Source organism: Engraulis encrasicolus, chromosome 16 (assembly GCF_034702125.1).
Source record: "Engraulis encrasicolus isolate BLACKSEA-1 chromosome 16, IST_EnEncr_1.0, whole genome shotgun sequence".
Lineage (NCBI taxonomy): Eukaryota > Metazoa > Chordata > Actinopteri > Clupeiformes > Engraulidae > Engraulis > Engraulis encrasicolus.
The window spans coordinates 42,577,903-42,602,382 of NC_085872.1; the positions used below are offsets into that span (position 1 = coordinate 42,577,903).

A 24,480-nucleotide genomic window follows, 5' to 3' on the forward strand; every position below is an offset into this window, starting at 1 on the left:
TCAGTCTTGCAGGAAAACAAGCTAGTGTGCCCCAATCTGCTCCAAGCTCAGCTATTATTTTAAGACCCACGCCGGTGAGGTGCGGCCTGGAGAGGCCAGCAGGATGGCTCCCCCAGGGGACAGCAGAGGCAGTGTTGCCAGATGTGTCTGACCAAAACCGCCAAAATGCGCTAAATTCCGCCCAAATTCAACAAATTACATTGACTTCTATGGGCCCAAAATGGTTTAAAAAAACGCCAAATGGCCAATTTTTCCCGTTTTTGCCCGCCGACGCTCATCCCAAGTAGCACCCGCCCAATCTGGCAACACTGAGCAGAGGGGAAGAGGAGGAGGAGAAGAGGAGACAGGAGGAGGGAGGGAGGGAGGTGAGTGGTGGAAGGGAGCAGAGCAGAACAAGAAAAGACGAGTGGGAAAGAGGAGGAAAAACAAAAGTGTGGGCTGCCTTCCAATGACTCTTTGAAAGTCCCTGTGCTGAACAGAAGGATGGAGGAATCAGGTGCAGTGTGTGGAGTGGAAGGATGCTGGAAGTGAATGTTGTGGTGTTGTGAATATCATGGCTTCGGGACAAGTATATTTCTACCGTCAATCAGCTGCCAAAGTTTTTCCAAAGTTACCCAACTGTCGATGGAGAAAAAATACGGTATACTTAATTGAGGCGCGGGGTCTGGGGGTCCTCCTCCCACAGAAAATGTTGCATTCCTTGCATTTCAGCTCAATACGGAACCCGTACTTTCACCTCTAAACACAGGACGATTCCGTATTTCAAGGGACGATTGGCAATCCTCCTCAACAACAATAACAAAGAGAATACTGTAACAGCTTCTAGAACCATAGTCACACATGTACAATGCAGACCAACCATCTGCCTGTTGATTGCAAAGCAGTCCTTTGGGGAAAAAGGATTTTGACTGGTCACTGCTGAGTCATACGTTACATGGGATACAAGTGCCATGGCAACAAACTGGTACACTTACACTAGCATGGCCTAGTTGCAGACAGCAGATTGGATCAGAGAGGGGAAAATAGCTGACCTTATTCAACAATGTTCAAAATACACACACACAGCCACGAGAACTAAAAGCCTCAAAACACAGGGATGGGTGCTTTCATATATTTATATTTTCCCCCAGTGGAATACCCATAATCAGACACCCATTTTCTAAAACATCACATCGGGGCTCTTCATGCATGACTGTGTTCATCAAGGAAGTGTTTTTCTATTCGTTTTAACTTTCTTTTTGGCTTAACAGCAATTTGTCATTTTATAGGGAATGCCAAGGATTATACAATAAAGCCCAAGACTACGTTTATGTAGTCACTGTGAGAGAATTTACTGAAATGTGGTTTCATACCCTCAGATACGACACACTGTGGGAAAAGAAAAACAAACAAAATGTCAAGTGTCTGTGATTAGCTCTGGTGTATACCTCGGGGATGTTTACCCTGCTGATCATATTAAATGCCATATTAACATTTCTTTGTTTTTGTTTGACAAAGTCAGCAAACAAGTCTGACACATAGTCACAAATTAGCATCTATGGAACATGATATACACAATAATCCTACACAAGTGGGAAAATAGGCGCTCAGAAAGGAACAATCTTATTTGGGCAGGGACACAATATTGAATATTCTCTCGATTTAAACCATCTCATCCATCAAAGATAGTTGTAATGCACATCGCATGCACTGTCAGCTAACACTACAAAGTTTAGTTCTTAATCTTCTCACAAAACCTGCCCACACAACTGAATTTTATGTTCAACCCAAATGCTTATTTGCAAACACAGCTGTAAAGTAAGCAGCTTTCTAAGAGGCATTTGACACAAATTGTCAAAACACTGGAATCTGAGAAGCCTCCTGGATTACAGCCGGCATGCCAGGAGTATTAGAGCAACGTGGATGCTGATAGCTCCATCAATCATATTCACGTTCAGCCGACAAACCCATCTCAATTACATCGGCTATACGAGAGTGCATGTCAGTGCAGTGGTGGGCAGGACTGTTCTACTAGCCTACTGCCCGTGATGAGACTGTCTATGAGGACAGACAGCTCACCTCTGTGCTGCATGGGTACCGCGCTACTAAGCCTCGACCCTCGGAGTTTGTTAATCTCTCAACAGCGTTGCTCTCACTAATCGCAGATAATGGTGGGATTCAAGCCACGCAGGCCCGAATATAACGACATTAGGGCAGGGCTCAGGAGGATGGCCAGTGGAGAGTAAGAGTGCCGGGGGCTTAACAGACCCAGCTGAGGCCGCTGAGTCTACAGACATGCAGTATCTACAGATCGGAATACCACAAGATGAGTACAGCAGGGCTCTAAAAGTACTTTTTCCATCACCAGCCAAAATCGCTAGATGTTCAATTAATTGCCAAACACACACTCACTTACAGGTCAAAGTGGCTTGGTCTTTTCTACCAGCCAAACAGAAACTTCACTAACATTTGGCCGGTTGGCTAGTGTTACGTAATTTAAAGCCCTGGAGAACAGACATGCAGTAGCAACAGATTGGAATACCACAAGATGTTGTTCAAACACACATAGGGGTCGAAATTTCAGCTACACGCCTTAAAGCATATGCATTTCATGACCATATACCATATGGATGGCATGAAGTGTCTAGCCATCACAGCAGTACAATGATGAATGACATCAACTTGAATGAAAGCAGTATCTGGCATAGGGGTGGGCGGTAACCGCGGTATAATATTGTGTGCGGTATTTTTTCATCAATGATAGAGATTTTGTCTCATACCGTCTACCGCAATAGCGCATTTCGTCCTGTAGATGTAGAGTTACAGTTATAGATTAAAAGTTTAAAAAATGTTTTCAAATGATTTGAATGACAAGAATTCCCACATAGAAGATAAAACAATGTCTGACCAGTCATTTCCATAAAATAAAATGCTACAAAATTGTGTTTTGGTCATTTTGCCACAAAACGCTTAATTTTAACATTTTATACACAAATGTACAATACCGTGATATATACCGTGATATATACCGTGGCTAAAATTATACCGAGGTATACATTTTTGGCCATACCGCCCACCCCTAATCTGGCATATGAAGTAGAAACGATGAACACAATTCACTAAATACTAAAAGACGCAGACTTGGTATGTGCTGAATATTAGGCTCAGCTGCAAAAGCAACCCTGATAACTGAACTGCATAATCAGAAAGGACGCTCCACTGGCGTAATGCCGTCTTACAAATTCTACATAAGGATCAGGGACGGTCTCTGTACCTTGTACATTCAAAGTACTACACTCATAATGACTTCATGTTTTTGGACCAAATATGTTATATGGATGTTATATCCATCTGTTCAGCTTCAGTTTCCAAGGCATATGATGTTTTCTTCCTTTTCCAAAATACATCTAAGCTCTCTGCAGCACTTTGGTCACACTGCCATGTGTGGACTAACACACACACACACACACACACACACACACACACACACGCGCACACGCACACACACACACACACACACACACACACACACACACACACACACACACACACGCGCACACGCACACACACACACCGTTTAACCTAGAACAGCAAAAGGCCTCTGTGACACCTGACTGTTTCTTTTTCCGGTTCTCCAACAGCATGACTGCAGCAGCATGGGGGGGCATCACTGCGGGGCCTGGCAGTCTCGGGGGCATGGGCAGCCCACATGGGCCAGCGGTGCCACTACTCCTCCCCACAGACTCCCAGACCCGGGGAGTCTAGCTGCTGTCCCCAGGGCCGCTAACAATTTTTCCAGGGCTCAGGCAAAAGTAATCTGAAAGCTCCCCCAAACTTCTGACTAACCCCTCTCCCTGGACCAGGGACAATTCTTTTTTCCCCAAAGGTTGGCTTCCCTGCCTGTCCCCCTCAGACACACACCACTCTACCCTTCAGGGATGTGTGATTCAGCATCACCGCTGCCTTCCAACTGAGCTACTGAAGCACACACCACATTTCATCATAGGTTGTCTTAGCCTGGTGGACGAGCGACCAATTCAGCTTCTGTTTTACTACTGTGGAGAAATACAATACTGCGGCGCTACTGCAGTTGTAGACAGACTACTGTAGCATGTGACGTCACAAAGATCAGTTGGCCTGTAAATTGTTATTGTAATTTTTAGGAATGGGCAGCACAACGCCCTGCAAATAATACTGGGAGGCTATCCAATGCCCAAACCACCGCTCACTTCAGGAATTCACTCTTACAGTAGCTCAAACATGCCTCCTTCACCCAAAAGTGTAGAACACATACTGTTTTCGGGTCTTCCATACATACATGTGCGTTTGTGTGACACCTTTTCAAAGAGTGGACAAATTGTGACCACATCTTGTGTGCTGACAGTCTAGCAAGTATTTACGAACTGATTCACTTTTGGAGGCCTAGCATTTTGCTAATGTTGTACATGACATCACACAGATCAGGTGGCCTGTGCATTGTTATTGTAATTTTTAGGAATGCGCAGCACAAAACCCTGCAAATCATACTGGGAGGATGCCCAATGTCCAAACCCACTGCTCACAACCACAATCAAGCATCACAATCAAGACATGATGTTGAGTTCTACCCATTTTCATTTTTTAAACCTACATTGTAATCCAACCATGTAAGAAATCTGAATTACATTTCACAGACATTCAATTCAATATGATGAACAGCATCATCAAATCATCACAACTGGACCAGATGTATACAGTTTTGTAGCCTCTTACTGCAGCTGGGGTCGCCGGCGACCCTATTCACTTGTTGAAAATGCTTAACTACGTCATAACAACATTGCCATGACATTACAGAGAGCCATAGTGCTGCGCTAAGTGGTTAAAGTTACTGTACATTTTTTAATTTTATGTTGTACAATGTTTCCCCCATGCATAGATGTACACTACACAACAACAGTAAACATAGGCTGTGTGAACACTTAACACAACCAAGCATCTCAACTGAACAACTGTACTGTACTGTCGACAAATATTGTAGGAATGTGCACACAGAAATAGCAATGCTGTATGAGCATGCAGATATAACCCCAAACGCACATGCAGACTGGCATTTGAGCACATTCTAATAAACCCATAATGACATATGGCGTGCACACAATGAACTGTAAGGACATGAAGGTCTACACATTCACATCCGCATGCAGAGGAAACATATACAGTGTATTCCCAGAAACAGAACAAACACATGCACACACATGCACACACAGCCCAACCTTAATATCTTTGTGGGGCCCTTCCATTCATATTAACCATAACAATAGCTAAATAATGGTAAACTGTGCCCAAACCAAAACAATCCCTAACCTCTCAGTGAGGAAATGTTTTTACACCTCTACCAGTAACAACAAAACTACTCCAGCAAAAGGAGTCAAAACATGTGGGGTCCAGGATTTGGGCCCCAGCATGTGGGTGTGCTCCAATAGCAGTGGCTTCACAAAGGTAGGATGGTGTAGTACACACACACACACACACACACACACACACACACACACACACACACACACACACACACACACACACACACACACACACACACACACACACACACACAGTGTATGACTGTGTGCTCTCCAGGCTGGAGCTAGCAGGCATCCTCTCCTCCCATCACTGGTTATACAGCCAAACCAAAAAAAACTGACATTGCTTTGATTACTGAATGAACAAACAAGTCTCCAGCAGTCTTGGGCACACACATTAGGGATGCGCGCGCACACACACATGCACTCTCTCTCTCTCTCTCTCTCTCTCTCTCTCTCTCTCTCTCTCTCTCTCTCTCTCTCAAAAAAAAGAGAGAGAGAGAAAACAATGCACAAATGGAAAGAGACAAGGGTTCTGTCAAGAAGATATGGTACAAAATATGTTATGATATTGTTCTTGATGTATTTCTCATCTCACACATGGCAATAAACAAATGATACATAACAAGGAGGAGGCCAGTGGTAAATGGAGAAGTCTACAATAATAAAGCTGAGAGTCTTGGGGCTTGCTGGGAGCACAACAATGAAAGATTCTAGACTGGAATGTTGAGGACATGGTGATCTAGAATGTTTTTCAATTCCTTGGCTGGAAGGTGTGAGCTTTCATCATTGTCCTCAACAAAATTATGAATCGCTTCCATGTTGACTGTGGATTCTCAATACCCAAAACCTTGATGTCATAGGCTAAGGCTATGCCAGTACATTTAACATATACCGTAACACTGTGTCTCCACTGCATTACAGCATCACCTAATATTGCTGAATACTAAACAAAAGGGAAGTCCATGACGGTGTACTCAACAAGTCATCAGATGGTCTTCCTGGATGGATTTAACTAATCTAACAACAAAAGCATCCTCTTAATGTACCATAGTTTGGTAGGTTTATGACAAGAATCACTACCATTCATTTGCAACAACAACAATATGGTTTGTGAGACTAAAGCGCACTGTGGGCTCTGGCTTGACATCACTTCTATTACCGTTCATCCATAAGAGCAAAAAAAAACGGAGCACACTCCAGCAAGCTAAATTCTGATGGCCCGGTAGTAATGTGAAATTACATTTAGCCTTCATATGATACCACTGTCAATAAAAAAAAGTCAACTGCTTTCTACATTTCTGAGTCTTTTGCATTTCAGCAGATGTAAATCTAAACGATGAATCATCTCGCAAAGACAACAAGGTGCACACAGCCATTTATTGTGCATTGAGCCTTTCTGTATCATTGTGATGTTTGAGAAACCTACTGTAGCCTATTTATTAGGCAGCGTGATTCTGACCTCCTACTTAAGACATGTCTCACTCTGCTGCACACCACTTCAGGAGGGTTTCCCCATTTATTCTATAGAGGCCCCTGAATTTGTGCCGCGCATGCATTACATAGAAGACTGCTCAACACAGAATGGGAGTAATAACATGAGGGCTTATTCACAATCCTTTTCTGACGTTACAGCATACAATTCAATTTGACGGAGGGAAGGGGGGAGGGGGAGGGGGAGTGAGGGAGTGAGGGGCTCGTAGGGGTTTAGGGTGTGGGGGGATGGGAAGCCAGGACTGTGTTGGAGCAACATTTTCAGCCGAGAAACGCACAAGGGATGTAAGGGTCACCATCCCATGTGTACTCACACATGATGGGGCTTCTGACTGTTTTCATAGACCTCTCTCAGGCCAATGATTTTTTTCAAAACAGGTGCCATATACATAAACAGTTATAAGCTACTTTCCGTAATGCCTTCAACACCTCTGCATGGAGCAGGTGTATACAATAATTCCTTTGGTCTATGTGACATGACCTCTACCATACTTTAAATTCACTGTGAATGTAGCGGATTAGAGATTACTGACTGCTCAATTAAACCACGGTCGCCACAGACTGAGAAGCAAACCTCTTGGCTATTCTTCCTGCAGGAATAGGTATAATACTGTCTGTCATCATCGGCTATATAGTAGGGAGAGAAGTCGAGACAAACAACAAAAGATGACTGCGTTCGGCAAGCCTACAAGGCCACACAACATATCTAAATTATGTAGCAGAACAAATGCTCCAAATGACCTGCTTTCTACCCATGGCCTGGGGAGCGCATTCAACTGGTCTCAATGCCGGGTGCTCAACTCTCCTAGCATACCCATCATGCCCTCTGTGGGCAGGCGGGCACAATCACGTCACAAAGTATATGTATGTCTGTGCGTAAAGGGTGTGTGTGTGTGTGTGTGTGTGTGTGTGTGTGTGTGTGTGTGTGTGTGTGTGTGTGTGTGTGTGTGTGTGCAGAACACAGGCAAAATTGTGAGATGCTCATTCAAGCCCAAAATTCATCCCAATTCCTTCCCAATCCATATCAAGTCGCTATCCATATCACAGACGCACAGGGAGAGAGAGAGAGAGAGAGAGAGAGAGAGAGAGAGAGAGAGAGAGAGAGAGAGAGAGAGAGAGAGAGAGAGAACAAGCAGCACATATGCATTCTTGTTGATGTGCAATTAACTGCAAGACAAAAGAGTGAAGCATGGCAATGGACTGCTGCATCACTGGATGCATTCCATTTCTTTTGTTTTTCTTTGTTTTTGTTCCAAGTAAATGTAGGCCACCACCAACAAGAAACAGTAGTGGGCCTGGATGGTTCAGTTGAGGCTGCTGCACCTGTGCACAGCTATTATATCCTATTTCCTTATTTTACAGCAGTCTTGTCAAACTTATGTTACTGTATGGCATATTATGTACTGTATGTAGGCTATGCCTCTCCTTTTCCATAGCCAGTGAGTCAATTAAGTATCAATGACAGGTGAATACATGCAATTCTCCTCTTCCTACATTTCAGCCGGCAGTCAATCTCATGCCTTAAAGAAACTAATGAATTCACTTTCCATTGCTTCCATGATAGGCTACACACAAAATCAGATGAAAGAAAACTACATCCAAACATTGTTATTAGCCTCCTTCCAAACACCATTTTTTTTTAAGCTATGTACAGTGATTTTCCAGTTTCCCTACTCAGATCTCATTAGGCCAACTCATCACAAAATAAATTGTGTATCAACCCAATGCCTATTAGCTTGCATTAGGCCTATAATATAGGCTATATTACTTACGACAGTTCTCCTCATCACTGTTGTCTGAACAGTCGTCATCATCGTCGCATCTCCATATAGTTGGTATACATCGCTTATTATTGCACTGAAACTGTCCATCCTCACACTCCTCCTCAGTACCTGGGGTAACAGAAATAAAAAAGCAGAAGCGTCAACGCAACTCTGTTTCATCCAAGTGGACAACAATGTCACAGCAATGTAACAAAAGTGTTTTACTTTGACGAAAGAAAAAGGACAACCAGCACATGGTTGAAGGATTAGGAGAGTATCAAAAACGACCATAAGATTTCACCAACACAAAATGAAGCAAAATATAATCAGGAGGTCCAGTCTTCAATGGTTCGGATCTGATCAAAAAGCTATTAGGCCTACTTGGAACGCATGAGAGCTACAATTACTTGCATCAATTGGTTGGTCTTATTACAATAACTCGGCTGTCCTCATGCATTGTCTCATTTCCATAGCGTAACGAGTGGCCGCATCTTGGGGCTATAATATTCAACTATTGCCTACAATATTCTAAGATTCTTTTAAAACCATCTGACGAATAACTCCCCAGATTGACTCTAGTGTATTTCTGTACAGTTTATTTATGAACAAAAAGCAAACAAACTGATTTCCCCCGCAAACAACGTTGATATTACCAACGGTAGCATAGTAGTCTAATTAGAGGCAAGGCTATGAAGCAAACGATAAATCACTCATTGGCAGGCAGCGTTTCTAATTTCTATTAATATTGACCCTCCGATAGGCTACAAGACCTACCTTTTGTTGAGTGTAGCTCCATGATTAACAAATGGAAAAACAACAGTTTTCCTATTTCACTCCACATCTCTACAACAGACAACACCGCTCATTCACAGACAAAGCAGGTCCGTCTCCTTCCCTCTACCGATGCGACGGTGCTACTCCACTGGAGCCCCCACAGCTTCACTGACAATTTGAACCATTGGCGACATCGTGAAGTGGGCGGGGTTTAATTTCATCGTAACGGGACTGGACCTGGATCTTGCAGGGCAATGGTTTGCAATTTGGGCATTACGCGCGCAACACTCGTCGCCATAATCGACATTCCAGCGTATCGAGGATGTAAATGATGTAACCAAAATGGTTGCACTCTCACACATTACCGAGACAAAAATAGGCAATATTTAAAGGATTAGTTTTTGAGGACAACAAAACCTGATTAAGATTCCACATGAGGACTGGAGTCATGTCAAGTGTCTCGCGTGCGCCCCTGTGTGTGTGTGTGTGTGTGTGTGTGTGTACGCGCGCACAGAGAGAGAGAGAGAGAGAGAGAGAGAGAGAGAGAGAGAGAGAGAGAGAGAGAGAGAGAGAGAGAGAGAGAGAGAGAGAGAGAGAGAGAGAATTCTTTATTTGTAAGTTGGACAAGAAAACCCTGTATGCTTCAATTGGACTGGAGAGCTGTCACATAGGCTAGCCATTTTGGGACAACAAATGATGCTGTCACTCAGATCTAGGCCACAATCGGAGATGACAGAATAATCAGTCATTTTAATAGAGGAAAGCTGAAGCGGAACCCAACCCTGATTTTCATTCTGATAGCCTGTCGTTCCAACACAGCATAGATTCTAATGTAGGATGTTTAAGTTTCATATTAGCAGCTGCAGGATATGAGATTAAACAGCGGTACCACATTCCTCACTGCCTCATGTCAGTCAATTAGTTAGGTTATGTTTAAGTCCTGCAGAACCTATGAGAAACATGAAATATTTGATAGCAAATGAATGACGACTGTATGAAGGTCACAGCCTAGGCCTCGGCCAAAGTCTCACATTCTCTGCTGAGTATAATATGGAATGGAATATAACTGCATGCATCAACTGATAACTGTTCAAACCTGTCATTATTAGACTGGTTATTCACCATACAATACACTGAATTTTGATTTGATTCTTAGAGATGCCCTTTTGGTAGTTGAAACGGCACATGTGTGAAAAGGTGAACCATTTTGTCATTTTAATTCGGTATAAGAGGAACTAGGGCATAAGTGTTAAATGATGGTATGCTGGTGGTACCATGGTATGTTATGCTTTTTGCATATATTGTACTTTGGCTCAGTAACATCAACATAACAAGATTATATCAGATTCAACTTTATTATTGTCATTACTCATGTAAGAATACAGAGTAATGGAATGCAACTTAGTATCTAATCAGAAGTGCAAAAACCTAAAGTGCATGTAGAATATGACATATTTACAAAATGTATTTTCTACACCTCGTAAAAGTATAGGGTGGGTAGATATGAGAATAAATAGCTATGCAGTAGAAGTGGGATATGAGCAGAGTACAGATAATTACGGCGGACATTTGTGCAGAATATGTACAAATAAGTATTGATTGGTATGATAAGCAGTGGCGATATACGTGTGTGCCTTGCCAAAGTATTCACACAAGAGCATGACGTTAACTTATTTGTTCTCTGGCCACTGTGGCTGGTGATTTTCCAGAGTCACTACACATTTAGCTTTTCTGCTGGCTGGCAGGAGTTGTGTTGTCAGATTTTCTCCCCTTTTGAATATTCTTGAATTTAAATACAAAAAAAACGGATTTGTCACACTAAAGAATAAGGTACCTGTCAAAGTGGATAGTGAGACTGAAATTGTTACTAGCCACAGCAAAGTTTTACCAGCCTTTGGCTGGTTGGCAGGTGCCGATGTAAAGTCCTGATTCACACCCCTTGACCATTTTCAACATTTTGCCATGCACCAGCCAGACATAAATATATTTCATTTAAAATGTATGTGAAAGATATACACAAATTAACACACAGACTCGAAGTGGGACGAACTTTATATGATTTTAAACTAGCTGTCTTCAAAAGCTGCTTGATGATGTTTAAATGTTAATACTGAGTTCACCTGTATGTAATTAAGTCTGGTTTAATGATCTCAAAGGTCGGAGAAGTAGAACTCTGGGGTGCATACAGCATCATGAACTTACAAGAATACGGCAAACAAGTTCAGTATAAAATTGTTCAGAGGTTTAAAGAAGGCATAGAATAACAGATTTCCCCAGCTCAGAGGTTCTCTCTACAGATGAGACCAAGATAACACTTAGTTTTGACATTTCTGGCAAAACACTGTTTGCTTTGCAAATAAACTACACATCAGTCTCACTACTATCAGTGATGGCAGCATCATGGGGATGTTTTTTTTTTAAGTAGGGACAGGAGACATGGTAGTGTTAATTGATGCATGGATGGAACGAAATACAGGGCAACTTGTGATGAAACCTAAGTTCACCTTTCAGCAAGACCCTGTGTCTTTGGACCCAGTAGGCCATTTTATTAACCCACCCGTCGGGGCACACAGAAACAGTCTTGCCTTTTTAAAGTATGTTGTTGACTTTATTTCGACAGGACGGTCGAAGAGGTCAACAGGAAACGTTGGGGGGAGAGAGATACGGGGTACCGCTGGTGGACAGCACAGGGGGGAGAGAGATACGGGGTACCGCTGGTGGACAGCACAGGGGGGAGAGAGATACGGGGTACCGCTGGTGGACAGCACAGGATGGCCTTGGTTACATTATGAAAAGAATATGTTGGGTCACTGTGTAACTAAGAATTTAACTTATTGGATACTATCTCCATGGTATATTTGTTTCCAGAATAACAGGAACGGTTAATAATGGTCATTCTTACTGAGAAATCAAGAGATATGTAATTTCAGGAGGGGGCTAATAATATAGTCCTCAACTGTATATAGGGTCACTAGATGTCAGGTAAGTACTACAAAAAAGTAGGCCTATAGTCTATGCATAGGCATGGCATAATAATTTGGCCACAGTGATATGGATTTTAGGATGGTTTTTTTTATTGTAAGTACAGGTTAATTCTTTTGGGTTTTTTTGTTCATTGTTATGCATGATTTGCATACATCAAAAGCTTTAACTACACCAAAAAGGACACAGCTACTGTATCTTCCAAAAGGCATTCCAGATGTACAGTACAGCACGCACTTATCTCTGATGGCATTTTTTAAATAGAAAATAGCTCAAGGCTGCAATAAAGTGAACTAATTTGTTGATGATTTTATTCATTATTTATTATAAATTTATATGCATTATTTGTTAAGCCCAACAATGATTTGTGTACGACAAAAAAAAAAATTGGATACCAAACATGACATCATTGCATATGCAGGGCAGTCAAAGGTAAGTGGTTAGGACGTGAGACTTGTAGCCCAAAGGTTGCCGGTTCGACTACCAACTTGCCAGGTTGGTGGGGGGAGTAATTAACCAGTGCTCTCCCCCATCCTCCTCCATGAAGTACCCTGATCATAGTACTGTCCCTACACACTGCTTCAGTCACCACTGAGGTCTGCCCCTTTGCACCGGGTGAGGCATAAATGCAATTTTGTTGTGTGAAGTGTGCACTTGTGTGCTGTGGTGTGCTGTGTCACAATGACTGTTGGAGTTCCCAGTTGGGCTTTCACTTCACTTTGTACTTCACTTCACAATATGCACATTAACTAATTTCTCTATCGGTTTTCAGGGGGTGTGTAGGGGCTTGTAAAGTCTTTCTTTTATAATTGCTCAAGGGTGCCAGAGCATAGTTTTAGATGGGGATGGTGAAATCATTGCCAGGACAACACAATTCCCACAATTCCCACTTTCTTCTGCAAACCCAAACTGATACTCAATGTCCAACCAATATAATATCACTTGGTTGGGGCTGGTCTCTCGTCATGAATCATGACTGTCTGGAAATTATGCACTATTGGATATTTTGGTTAGTTATATAACATTTATTTTTATTCCTCTTATGAGAGGCATATTTTTACATATATTTTACGCTTGGTTTGATTTATGAAAGAGAGGCCAAGAAATGAAGCAAAAAGAGCGAATTACAAATTTGATTCCAAAATTAGTGGATATGTCCAAACTTGTTTGCCCAGTTATTTCTGTGGGAACTGATTTAAAAAGTGTTCACACAGATTGACATGAAAAACGATACAAAGTTTCAATTAAAGTGCCCAGAGCCCCCTCCCCCCTACGTCACACATAGGCTACTGTTCATGCATCAAATCTGCCATATTTCATTGGAACTGGCCACTTTGAAACTTACTTGCAATAGTTGACACAGCAGCATATCTGTGTTGATCTGGTTATTGATTTTTTGCAACATTTTTCAAAACATTCTAACTTATTATCATTTCCCGAATTGTTTTCAGAAAGTCGCGTGCAGTGTTTATTCTTGCAATGGCGTATGTTTACATGAAGAGCAGTGCTCAAAAAGAGCCGCGCAATCCGAAATGTGCAAGATGCAGAAACCACGGTTTTGTGGTACCACTGAAAGGGCATTCGGGGAAATGCCAATTTTTTTCGTGCCAATGCTGGAAATGCTCTCTCATAACAGAGAGGACAAAAATAATGGCCACTCAGCGTCGACTCAAGAAAAGCTATCGAGAAGAGATTGCGAAGAATAGAGGTTCGGCGGTTTTAGCGCCTCAGGCTAATGCTACCTCAGCCCAGGAGAGAGAAGCTAGTGTTGTCGAACACATGCCGGACGCCTTCGGTTCTGGCCCGGGCAAGGAGGTTACTGTATCATTGGGCCCGGGCGATGCTTGCATGCCAGCAGGTGGAGCAGAAGCTGATGGCAAAACTTACATGGAATTCGAAGTGGTCCCAGGTGCTGCTGCAGAAGACCACCTCAGCATGCCATCTACTGGTGAAACAGTCGTCGAGGAACCAGTGGAAAGACGATCTGCTGGTCCTCCACATTATGGAATACGAGAAGAGACCCCAATGGATAGAAGTAAGCAGTAAATGTAGCAAGCCAACAAATCCAAGTTGCCTTACGTTGCCTTGGAATTAATATGGAATGCATACATACCCTAGAGCCTAGATTACACCTAGATACAATTTAAGTTCAAAATATTAGGCAAATTTGATTAAATCATTAGGTCTATTTGGTGACAAATTATTTAAATATTTTTGCATCAAGCATTGAACTATATTAGAAATGTGAATAGACTTCAGTGCATGGACGACCGATCTACACTTTTCACTTTACTGCTATGACCACTGATTGATTGTACTTCTGCTGCTGCTGCTGCTGTGTGTGTGTGTGTGTGTGTGTGTGTGTGTGTGTTGGGGGGGGGGGGGTATGATGTCAGTATTCTTATTGCAGAGACAGTTTAGATTCCCTTCCTAAAAAAAATCTCTGCTTATTGCACAAGAGTGTGTGTGCATTGTACATGTCTATATCAGTGTATAAGTGATTGAAAAACTGCACGCGTGAGAGTGTATTGTCTGTGTATGCTGTGAATGAATGTGTCAGAGATTGTAAATTCATGTATGAGTAGTAGGTTAGTTTTGTGTGTGTGTGTGTGTGTGCGCGCGCGCGTGTGTGTGTGTGAGAGAGAGAGATTATTACCAATGTCTTATTTAAATATTTGTTGTTAAAACTGCACATTGGAGACTGGTCAAAGCAATGTCAAACTTCTGTGCTAACCCTGTATAGATTTTTGACAATAAAGCACACTTGATTTAATCGGCATGTTCTCCACCTTGCTTGTTCTGTCCTAGGCTCTGGTGGTCAGATGCAACCCGAGATGATGCACCATGTGTACAGCATGGGAGAGAGGATGGGTTTCCCTCTTGTGTATTCATATCCGGGCGGATACGCCTGCCCTGCCATTCTCGTCAACCTGCAGCCGCCACAGGTGCCATTCAAAGACCCATTCTTCCCTCATCCTCAGCCTGGAGGCTTCGTCTATACAGCAGATCATATCTCTCCTCAGGTAATTCTGTGATAAAAGGCTTTTCTGCATTGGCGTATGTCTACAGATAAGGACAGAGTGTAACCACAGACAAGGTTTCAAAAATCCATATACAACAAAGTATATGGTATTTCGATGGATGTCTGAAAGAACTTAAAATTACTTCTACAGAATGCTGAATATGACATTGGTCTTTGAGTGTGCGTGTTTTAAGAGGTTAATTGTTTTGGCACACCTCCATTTTCTTTTGTAGTAACTGTAATGGTAAAATGCAGAACAGGTGTTTAAATTATGACTTGGAGGTGTGTCAAAAGAAAGCACACCTCAGAAATAGGTTTGTGGTGTTTCCATCCGCTGCCTATTGTTTTCCAATCAGTAATGTAACAGTAATTCATTTTTTTTTGGTTATTTAAATGTTGTGAATTGGTGTTATCCTTGTTCCAGTAATATACACAATACAAAAAAACCTTGCCGTTTTTCTACCTTTAATGTGCAGTGTTGCCTTGAGGCAACATACCAATATCTGTTTGAAGGTGGGCGGGTTATTATTGATGTTTAATCTGGAACCCAAAGCAAAGAATATTTTTCCCCTCCAAAAATGGAATATTCATGCAGTTAAGAGGTAATGATCCTTGCTGTTCAGAAAGGATGAGTAGGACAATGACATGCTTTATTACCCTAAATTTCTCATGAGCTATATCTGTTTTGAATCTGCTTCTCCCATAGGGTGGTTGTATGCCATTATTCCCTCCTTACGCCATGCCGTGTCCAGGTTTCAGAGAGGAGGCTCCTCTGAGACGTCATCTGTACCCCGCACAGCAACAACAGGGAAGAGAGTTTAGAAGGGCCGAGTTCGATTCAGGTATGTGACTGATGTTTTGTAGCTGGACCAAATTATAAATGCAGCGTTTACATAGCTCTATGTTGAAGCGTTAAATAAAATTGTTCTGTGCGACAGATAAACTGCAAGGCAGCCAGGGCACTGACGTCTTACCGGTGGATGGCTCTTCCCAGGAGACAGTATGATACCAGGACATAGATTCACCCAACACCAGATCACTGACATTTCTTTGATTCTTGACATCTCATGATGGCATTTCACTTTAATGAATTAACAGCTCCAAGTGAAAATATTGTCACCTGCAAATTATGAAATGAAATTGGCTACATATTTGACCAGACAATCAATGGTCTGAGACAAACACTGAATAAAGCAAAGAAACCATTAAAAATCTTCACTATTTTGATCATTTGTTTATTTTTCTCCCTGTTCATGTCAAACAATTTTGAAAATAAACAATTTTGCAATAAACATTGTGTATAGTTTATGAAAATAGCACTGTTGCTTAAATAGCATTTTTTTTTGTAGCAATTTAGTCCTGCATAGTCACCACACACGATCAAATCCAATCAGCGAAACAGCGCCACTATCAGGATGAGTTCATCCATAGTGATATGAAGATAATGGGGATCTGTCCAACCACGACAGACGTGTATACATGTATAGGTAACCAACTGATTGTGGGCATGTGCAATTCTGTTGTACAAAAAACCCAGGAAATGGGAGAATGCTTGCATTGCCGCCTAGGTACAGAATAGTACACACCACTAAAGCAACCAACTCATAGTATCAGCACATGAACATTTTTATTACAAAACATTTACAAGTTACCTAAAAAAAGAACAATGTCCAATGGAATCATGCTTATACAGCCAGAGTTATGTCCATTTCCATGTGTGCAAAGACAGAAAGCCCATAGTCGTCACCTCTTCATCTCACTTGCGGCCTTTCATTTTCCTCCTGGCTTCCTTACCTGGCCGCTTCTACAAGTATATGTGTTAAAAAGAAGAGGCAGGTTAAAACACAGAGTTGGTAAGCAAGATGCTATAGCACAAAAGAGGTGTTTGATTCAATTGATATACTTACATTGCCTTGCCTGCCTGCCTTCTTTCCACCTTTTCCAAATGTTTTTCCCCCTTTACCATGAGCCACTTTGGCTCGAAAACCTGACGTGTCGTTGTGGCTTTCTTTGGTGTTCCATTTGCCTCCCTTTTTCTTTCCACCAAAGCCAAATCTCTGGTCCTTATACTTCCTCTTCGCATTGGGTCTAGGCAGGGAAAAAAAAACATTACAATGGCATTTTACAAATACAACCAGCTGCTAGAAATATATTTTCAGTATTATTCAGTGAAGTGCTTTTAAAAGTATCAAGGGTCAGTTTTAACAATCCACACCTGGACTTCTGCATATGAACAAAACATTTGTTTAAGTGCATTTCTGATTGTTAAAGTGCCATATAATTCACCTACAGACTGTATTTATGATCCTATTCACATCACATATGTGGGTTAGTGTTGCCTATTCACAATATCAACACATGAATCAGGTGCCCTAATGTACCATCTAGGTGGGTTCTCTAAAACTCTAACTCTAAAAGTTAATACAGTAGATGCTGGTATATACAGTACGTCACAGAATCTTTCCAAAGTTGATGGCATTTATGCATCACCAAACCATGTCAGTCCCAATGCCATGCTTGATTTAACAGATCGGACACTTGACTTTGTACAAATCACCTTTAACCACCACACATTCTTGACACCATTTAAAACAAATTTGTTTATCTTGGAGTGTGCATGTGTGGTGGTAAAAAGAGTGAAGAGTGGGAACATTGCCATCACCTTTGCATTAAAGAATACAAATAGAAACAAACTTAAATGTAGCATTTTATCTCAGTCTTTATTTTCATTTTTAGATTGAATGGGGGTGTTTTGTGAAACATTTTGGGGGGGGGGGAGGGGTGGGTGCTGCTCATCAATTAATCGTGAGCCGATTGATAAGGTCAATCAACTAACAAGTAATGAATTAATCGGTAATTTGCATCCATAGCATATACTGCCCATAACAACCACCCCTAGTACTGTACAACATGAGGTTCGTCTTACCCTTTCTTATTCATCTGCGCTTTAGATGGTCCTGCACCTTTCTTCGACGGGTCCTGATCTCCTTCCAAGAAATCCAGTTTGTCTGTCATACCTGCAAAGTAATGGGTAATTGACAATAACCGGAGATGTAGTGATGATTCTTTGAATAATGACAAAATTACAGTAGGTATCAGAGCATGGCAACCCGACCGAAGCCTGACGGGCAGAGTCGGAACCCGACGGGTGGGGCCGGACTCGGACAAAAAAATAGAATATCTGTCGGACTCGGGTCGGACTCGGGCTTGAAGCAAACAGACATTGTGAAAAGTGTAAGCAACCAGAGGAAACGTTCATTCAAACGGCAGTTTTGTGATTTAAAAATAAGTAATTGAATATGCATAAATGAAAACGTTGGTAGGCTACTCGTGCGAGGATTATTATTGGCTGTATGCACGCGCCGGTTACCAGCGGCAACATGGACGCTCACTCCCAGTCAGCCGAGCAGGAATGCCGAGTCAACTTGCTTTCTTAATAAGCGCCAAATCAACAGTTGTCAGTGAACGCGTGGTCTTTTGTTGTAGGCCTAGTGTAGGCCATGTTTTAGCATGCCTTCGATGCTGTCTTAAATGTTGAACATAAAATGACGAAGTTTGTCACTGCATTGCTCGCCAAGGATTACATTTCCAGCATGGAGTAGCAAGGAGCATAATATGGATTAAAGAAGACGCACACGCTACGTGGAGTTGCCTAAGGTAGGGGCGGAGACCTGTTACTATTTTGTCCGCTGTGACATTTCATGTCCTTCACGTAGGTTCTTAATTCTTGTCATTTTCACTGTACAGTTGTAACTATGCGCGTGCAACCTTTCCAGATTTGATATTGACCGCATGGACATCAGGGGAAATGATTCTCTTGGAGGGCCGAACAGGCTACTGTTCTTCGGGGTGAACTTATAGCCCATCCTTCTTAACGACAAGGAGCGGCATCTTCACGGGGCTCGAGGGGATTTATTTGCACTAACAGTAACGTTACAAATGTTCCATAGCCGCGCTGACTGCAGTGCATCCAAAATGTATTCGTTAGTTTTCGCCTTTCTTATCCTCTCACGCCCCTCCCATGCATTTGATCACCGCACCCAACATCTCTGGTCTAACCGAAAGAAACATAAGGTGCGCTGTCACGTGTGTGTGTGTGTGTTTATACTTACTATGCGTGCGTAACTAAATTAGGCTACTGCAAATTGCCTCATCCTAATGTCTTTGCCTATCCTGGCTGTTTATCACGTGGTATTTTGAGTATGGAGGAGCCCACATAGAAAATCTTGCTTGCGCACAGGTTCTGTTGTTATTAGGCTACAGTGGTCTCGGGCTTCGGACGGGTTCGGACACAAACATTTTAATTAGTCTCGGGCTCGGGTCGGGGTTGATCACTTTTCTGTCGGCTGAGGGCCGGGCTCGGACAGAAAAAACCGGCCCGAGCCACACTCTAGTAGGTATGCACTGTAAAACTCCATAAAGTATACCTTTTTGGTATTTCTTAACAGCTGACATCATGGCCTTTTTCTCTTTTTGTCTCTTCTGGAGGACCTCAACTTGAACCTTTAGAAAAACACAAACAGCATTATCTCAATTGTCTCATTACATCAAATCCACTGAAATGTTCAGTAACGACGGAGAGAAGGGAAAACTCACCTTTTTACCATATTTCCTCAGCTCCCTCAGTTTCTTTGCTTTTTCAGATTTTTCCATTGCCGCTTGCTTGATCAGTAGCTTTTTCCTAATCTGTGGATAGAAAAACAATACAGTAAACATTTCTTTCATCATTCTTTCTTTTTCAAAAAGTATTTTTGGGCTTTTTAGGCCTTTATACATGACAGGACAGTGAGACAGACAGGAAAGTAAGTGGGGAGAGAGAGACGAGAAAGGGACGGCAAAGGATCCGGGCTCGACTTGAACCCGGGTCGCCGGCGTAGCAGTGCAGTGCCCCACCGCCTGAGCCACAGCAGGGCCAATGATGATACAATCTGTGCCCAGACCCACTATGGCTAAACAAGGTTACACGTTATACATGTACATCAGCAAAACCTACAGATTTATTCTGCATAGGTAACAAATGTAAAAAAATATATAATAATTTAAGTTCATACATGCAGATGTTTAAAGGACGTCTAATAAACAACACCCTTACACGTTTAAAAACAATAAAACAAGAGGGAAAGTCTAAGATGTGTGACTAACCTTTTGCATGTGTTGGTCTGTTTTGGTCAGCTCTGCAAAATAGTCATCTGGTCGTTTAGTTGGTATATTTAATTTCTGTAGTTTCGGCAAGGCTTCTAGAACTGATGCTTGGGCTTGGCGATAGCTGGAAGAGGAATGAGTGAAATCCCATTATTTTGTTGGTGTTTGGACATATTACAACCAGGTACAATGGCAATGAATTGCATTATGTAAATCTGTGGTATACATACTGCTTACTACATATTGGTTCATAAGTAAAACTTAAGGTGTGACTGATGCCGAATGGTATTAAAGCGCCACTGCAATACTTCTGGAAATAAGCTGATTTTACACCTTCCACCTCCAAGCTAGCACAACGGAATCATATGGTACCATGGGATTCAATGATAATTGCTACATTGGAACTAGATCTAACATTGCCAGACTATAAGAGAACAGCTGGAAGTGCAGGAGAAAGATAAAATTCAATTACATAACTCAAGGGAGGATGTTATCAGCTTATTTCCAGAAGAGTTTAGATGCTACAACCCAATTAAACTTAAAGGACCACTTCAGTCAATTTCAATATGCTGTTGTATTGCTCACTCTACCCTTGACTTGTCAGTATCCAGTGATGCCGCATTTTTCGGCTCAGCCCTTACTGAGATATGAGCCATTCTAATGGGGGCAACGTTTGTTTACTTTTTTTTTAATTAACATAGGCCTAATCCAAATATTTTCCCAAAAGGTACCGCTGTTGTTGTATAACCTTTTGGATGTTTTTGGGAATAAATAAATAATAAAACATTTGTTTAATGTGAACAAAGCACTGCCCCCATTACAATGACCAGGACCTCGGAAAAGGGAAGAAGGAAAAAAAACTCTCAGGTAGGCCTACTGACAAGTCCAGGGTAGAGTGAGCATTACAACTGCATGTTGAAATTGACTGCAATTATCCATGCTAAAAGTAGGAAAGTTCATCATACTCACAAATACATCTCCCTTTGGAAATCATCCTCCGCATTCACTGTTCCACTGTCAGAGGGCACCAGTCTGCCTTCTGCTTTGGCAACGATGTCGGGAGCTGGTAGATTGCTTAGGTCCAATCTCTCTACCCAAGGAAGGTTCTTGCGGAAGTCTGCCAGGCACTGTTTCATACCCGCCTGAAACAAGAGATCAAATTGCATAGACGCAACTTTAAATTGGCTTTCTTTCAGGGCCTGCTTTTTAAACCAAGGAAGGGCCTTGCACCAGTCTACAAGATTACAGCGATTTTATGTTGTCCTTTAACACACACACACACACACACACACACACACACACACACACACACAACTAAAACACATCATTCTCACCGTGTGGTGGTCGGCATCATCACTCACCGTGTTGTTGACGAAGGTCTTTGCTTCTTCCACTGCTACATTTAAACCAGGTTTCAACAATCCATTGGCGAAAGCTTCTTGTAACTTTGTGAGAAGAACACACCAGAGGGAAACACATTACAACTCTCCAAGAATCCCAATCAGTTATAGGCTATTGCTACTGTAAACATTGACGGCAAGTAGCTATTCAGAAAATAAAAACTCACCTCTTCATCATCCATGCCACTATCCTCCTCTTCTGATTCAAACTCATCTTTCACACCCAACCTCGTTTCATCCACCGAGGTGTCCATTACAACAAAGTGCAATGAAAGAGTTTATTCTATATGAAATAGCGTTGCCCAACTGTACAACTCACGCTTGCCTAACACATGGGAATCACTTGTGCGACGTGCATCACTCAAATTGCACCGTGTAGTCCAGGGGAATCAATCGAAGGTTCCTAGACTGTAAGAAAGGAAGACGAACGATATTTTTGAAGTCCAGGGCCTAGGGATAAAAATAGGCTATTTCTGTATTTGTATTGGTGACATTTATTTTATCCTATGTGGCATCAATGTGGGTTTTTTTAACGTGTCTTTTGGAAATAGTTTAGCTTTTACCATGATCACATCCTCCCAAAAATGCAAGTATGTTCAACTGCAGTGTGCAGGGCGGGGGGCAGGTCAGGATCACATCTCCCTCCTCCCCCTGAGCACATCTCCCTCCTCCCCCCTGAGCACATCGACTGCCTCCCCCTTGTCATTCAGCGCTAAACTTCTACACGGGAAGAAAAATAGCTCTGGAAGTCACTGCACCGTGCAGAGCAAAGACGCAGAGTTTTCACAAATAAAATCGTAGATCCATTCTCTCTACTCCACTAATGTATAGGCCTAATGGTTTGGTGAGTGTAGGAAACACGAGCTGGGAGCTTTGAGTGAACCTCGTGATGAACAGCACGCGAGGCTGTTTAGTATAATTTATTAATCCCGAGGGAAATTAATATAAGGACAGCTACATGTAGTAGGCCTATTTGTTAACGCATGGGTCTAATTTGAATAGGCCTAATTATTAAGTGTATCTTCTATCTTAGTTTGAAGACCAGATATGTGGTGCCAGTTTCTAAAAATCGAAAGATGGGTACAAGAAAAGTGCAGTAAAACGCCTGTGCAGTGGCGAATTATTCCATGTGTGATCCGCTCGAAATTAAACATAGGTACCCATCATTGAAAACGAAAGCATGAGCACATTCTTCAAAGTCCCAAAGCCTGGATGCTGTCGCCACAATATCTTTAGGATTGGGGACTGGACTCTGAGCAGGCCATTGCAGTAGCCTTTGGTATCCTTCGCGCATCTGCCCCGCTTCCAAACTGACACCCTGACACATGACACATTCAGCATTAACCTTTTGTTTTTAACCGTCTAACAGCGCATACCATTATCATTAAATCAATGGAACCTAAAGCAGTTGCAGAGACCGTTTCATATTGGATCAATCCCTTCTCCTTTACTATGAAAGAGAAAGTAAGGTCAAGGACAAATTATTCTATGTAAATGGAAATAAACACTCATGCATTTGGTTGTCAAGTCTGTCGCCCTGAAAGTTCTACTAGCCTACATGCATATGATAGAGGCACGCCCGATTAGCCTACGTGCGCATACATTATTCTGCAGTTGGCATAATTCATAGGTTACAAATTTACAGATAGGCCTAGCAATAGATGACAAAAATACCCTGTACCGAAATTCTAAGCATCTGCCTCGCCATCAATTGTATCGAAACGAGTCACCTCGTCATCTGCTCCACTCCCATGGTTTTTAAAATGTAGGCTATTTCCCGCTGCCTTCCCTTTGTTATTGATCCGAAAACATCCCTTTTTTTAAATTGGGCTACTCTCCTCTTGTGGGGAAGGAACACGTGTGAAAGGGGAAAGTGGAGAGTTATTAAAAATTACCCTATCGTGGGTAATCTCTCTCTCTTTCTCTATCTCTCTCTCTTTTACGCACGAAGTTGAGGTGGCTAGCCTGTGATGATCAGCAGGGGGAAATAGACGCGTGATGCGACATATGTCGATTCAGCATAGAAATGCTTCGCAAGTTTTTGTTTTTAAACTTCCATCCCAACGTAGTAGGCCTATAGGGCCAAAGGAAAATTAAATAATCACAGCGTCGGCTACCAAACGCGCGTCAAGTTGGACGCCAGCACAGCAATATTCTATCTTGATAGAACATGGTTCCTACAACTTTACCGACAATAATAGATTTTTAAAAAGTACCCTACCATAACGGCAGATAAGCGGGATAACGGCCTTCGAGGTCGACCGGTTATACGAAATGAATGGCTTGGCGGAGGCAACTTTCTCTCCGCGCTGAGCGCGTCGCCAAAGTTCAAAGCCGCCGCCTCGCCATTAATTTCGTATAACCGGTCACCTCGTCGGCCGTTATCCCTTAGCCTACTTATTTAGCACTCCAAACGACGAGACACGATACAAACTGTGTGCATAGAATACAGTGTAGGCTACAATGCATTCGCCGGAGAAGACATTTGGCGCAAATTCTCAAATAGGGTGACGTCGGGATGGCGTGGGACTGTACAGACTACCATAATAGGAGAAATAGGAGGGGCGAGGTCCAAAATGGGAGGGGCG

At 42.3% G+C, this 24,480-nt stretch overlaps 3 protein-coding genes across 3 annotated transcripts in view; 1 reads left to right on the forward strand and 2 right to left on the reverse strand.

The window, feature by feature from the left end:
- The window catches only part of LOC134465801 (low-density lipoprotein receptor-related protein 8-like), a 59,467-nt gene extending 50,035 nt beyond the window's left edge, over positions 1–9,432 (reverse strand). The window contains exons 1-2 of the mRNA XM_063219678.1: positions 9,347–9,432; positions 8,582–8,701 (exon numbers count right to left, since the gene is read on the reverse strand). Coding sequence (XP_063075748.1) covers positions 8,582–8,701; positions 9,347–9,413 — 187 coding nt within the window. The 5' untranslated portion in view covers positions 9,414–9,432. The remainder of the gene's footprint in view (positions 1–8,581; positions 8,702–9,346) is intronic.
- A 4,220-nt stretch (positions 9,433–13,652) lies between these two features.
- LOC134465803 (doublesex- and mab-3-related transcription factor B1-like) lies at positions 13,653–16,564 on the forward strand. The gene is made up of 4 exons (XM_063219681.1): positions 13,653–14,363; positions 15,137–15,351; positions 16,057–16,192; positions 16,289–16,564. Exons 1-4 carry the CDS (start codon positions 13,808–13,810, stop codon positions 16,354–16,356), a joined length of 975 nt encoding a protein of 324 aa, XP_063075751.1. The 5' UTR covers positions 13,653–13,807; the 3' UTR covers positions 16,357–16,564.
- Positions 16,565–16,958: 394 nt separating this feature from the next.
- On the reverse strand, positions 16,959–22,300 carry ebna1bp2 (EBNA1 binding protein 2). The gene is made up of 9 exons (XM_063219682.1): positions 22,060–22,300; positions 21,854–21,937; positions 21,462–21,634; positions 20,493–20,616; positions 19,947–20,036; positions 19,778–19,853; positions 18,277–18,367; positions 17,258–17,438; positions 16,959–17,154 (listed from the first exon to the last, which is right to left on the reverse strand). The coding sequence occupies exons 1-9, from the start codon at positions 22,144–22,146 to the stop codon at positions 17,107–17,109; spliced, it is 954 nt and encodes a 317-aa protein (XP_063075752.1). The 5' UTR covers positions 22,147–22,300; the 3' UTR covers positions 16,959–17,106.
- Positions 22,301–24,480: the final 2,180 nt, after the last annotated feature.

Excerpts from the sequence above, each read along its gene's own strand:
- LOC134465803 (XM_063219681.1), top strand. The coding sequence starts at position 13,808 with ATGGCGTATGTTTACATGAAGAGCAGTGCTCAAAAAGAGCCGCGCAAT. Across the intron at positions 14,364-15,136 it reads AGAGACCCCAATGGATAGAA|GCTCTGGTGGTCAGATGCAA; the intron begins GTAAGCAGTAAA and ends GTTCTGTCCTAG. Across the intron at positions 15,352-16,056 it reads CAGATCATATCTCTCCTCAG|GGTGGTTGTATGCCATTATT; the intron begins GTAATTCTGTGA and ends CTTCTCCCATAG.
- ebna1bp2 (XM_063219682.1), bottom strand. The coding sequence starts at position 22,146 with ATGGACACCTCGGTGGATGAAACGAGGTTGGGTGTGAAAGATGAGTTT. Across the intron at positions 21,635-21,853 it reads AGACCTTCGTCAACAACACG|GCGGGTATGAAACAGTGCCT; the intron begins GTGAGTGATGAT and ends CTCTTGTTTCAG. Across the intron at positions 18,368-19,777 it reads TGTTAAGAAATACCAAAAAG|GTATGACAGACAAACTGGAT; the intron begins GTATACTTTATG and ends ATTACTTTGCAG.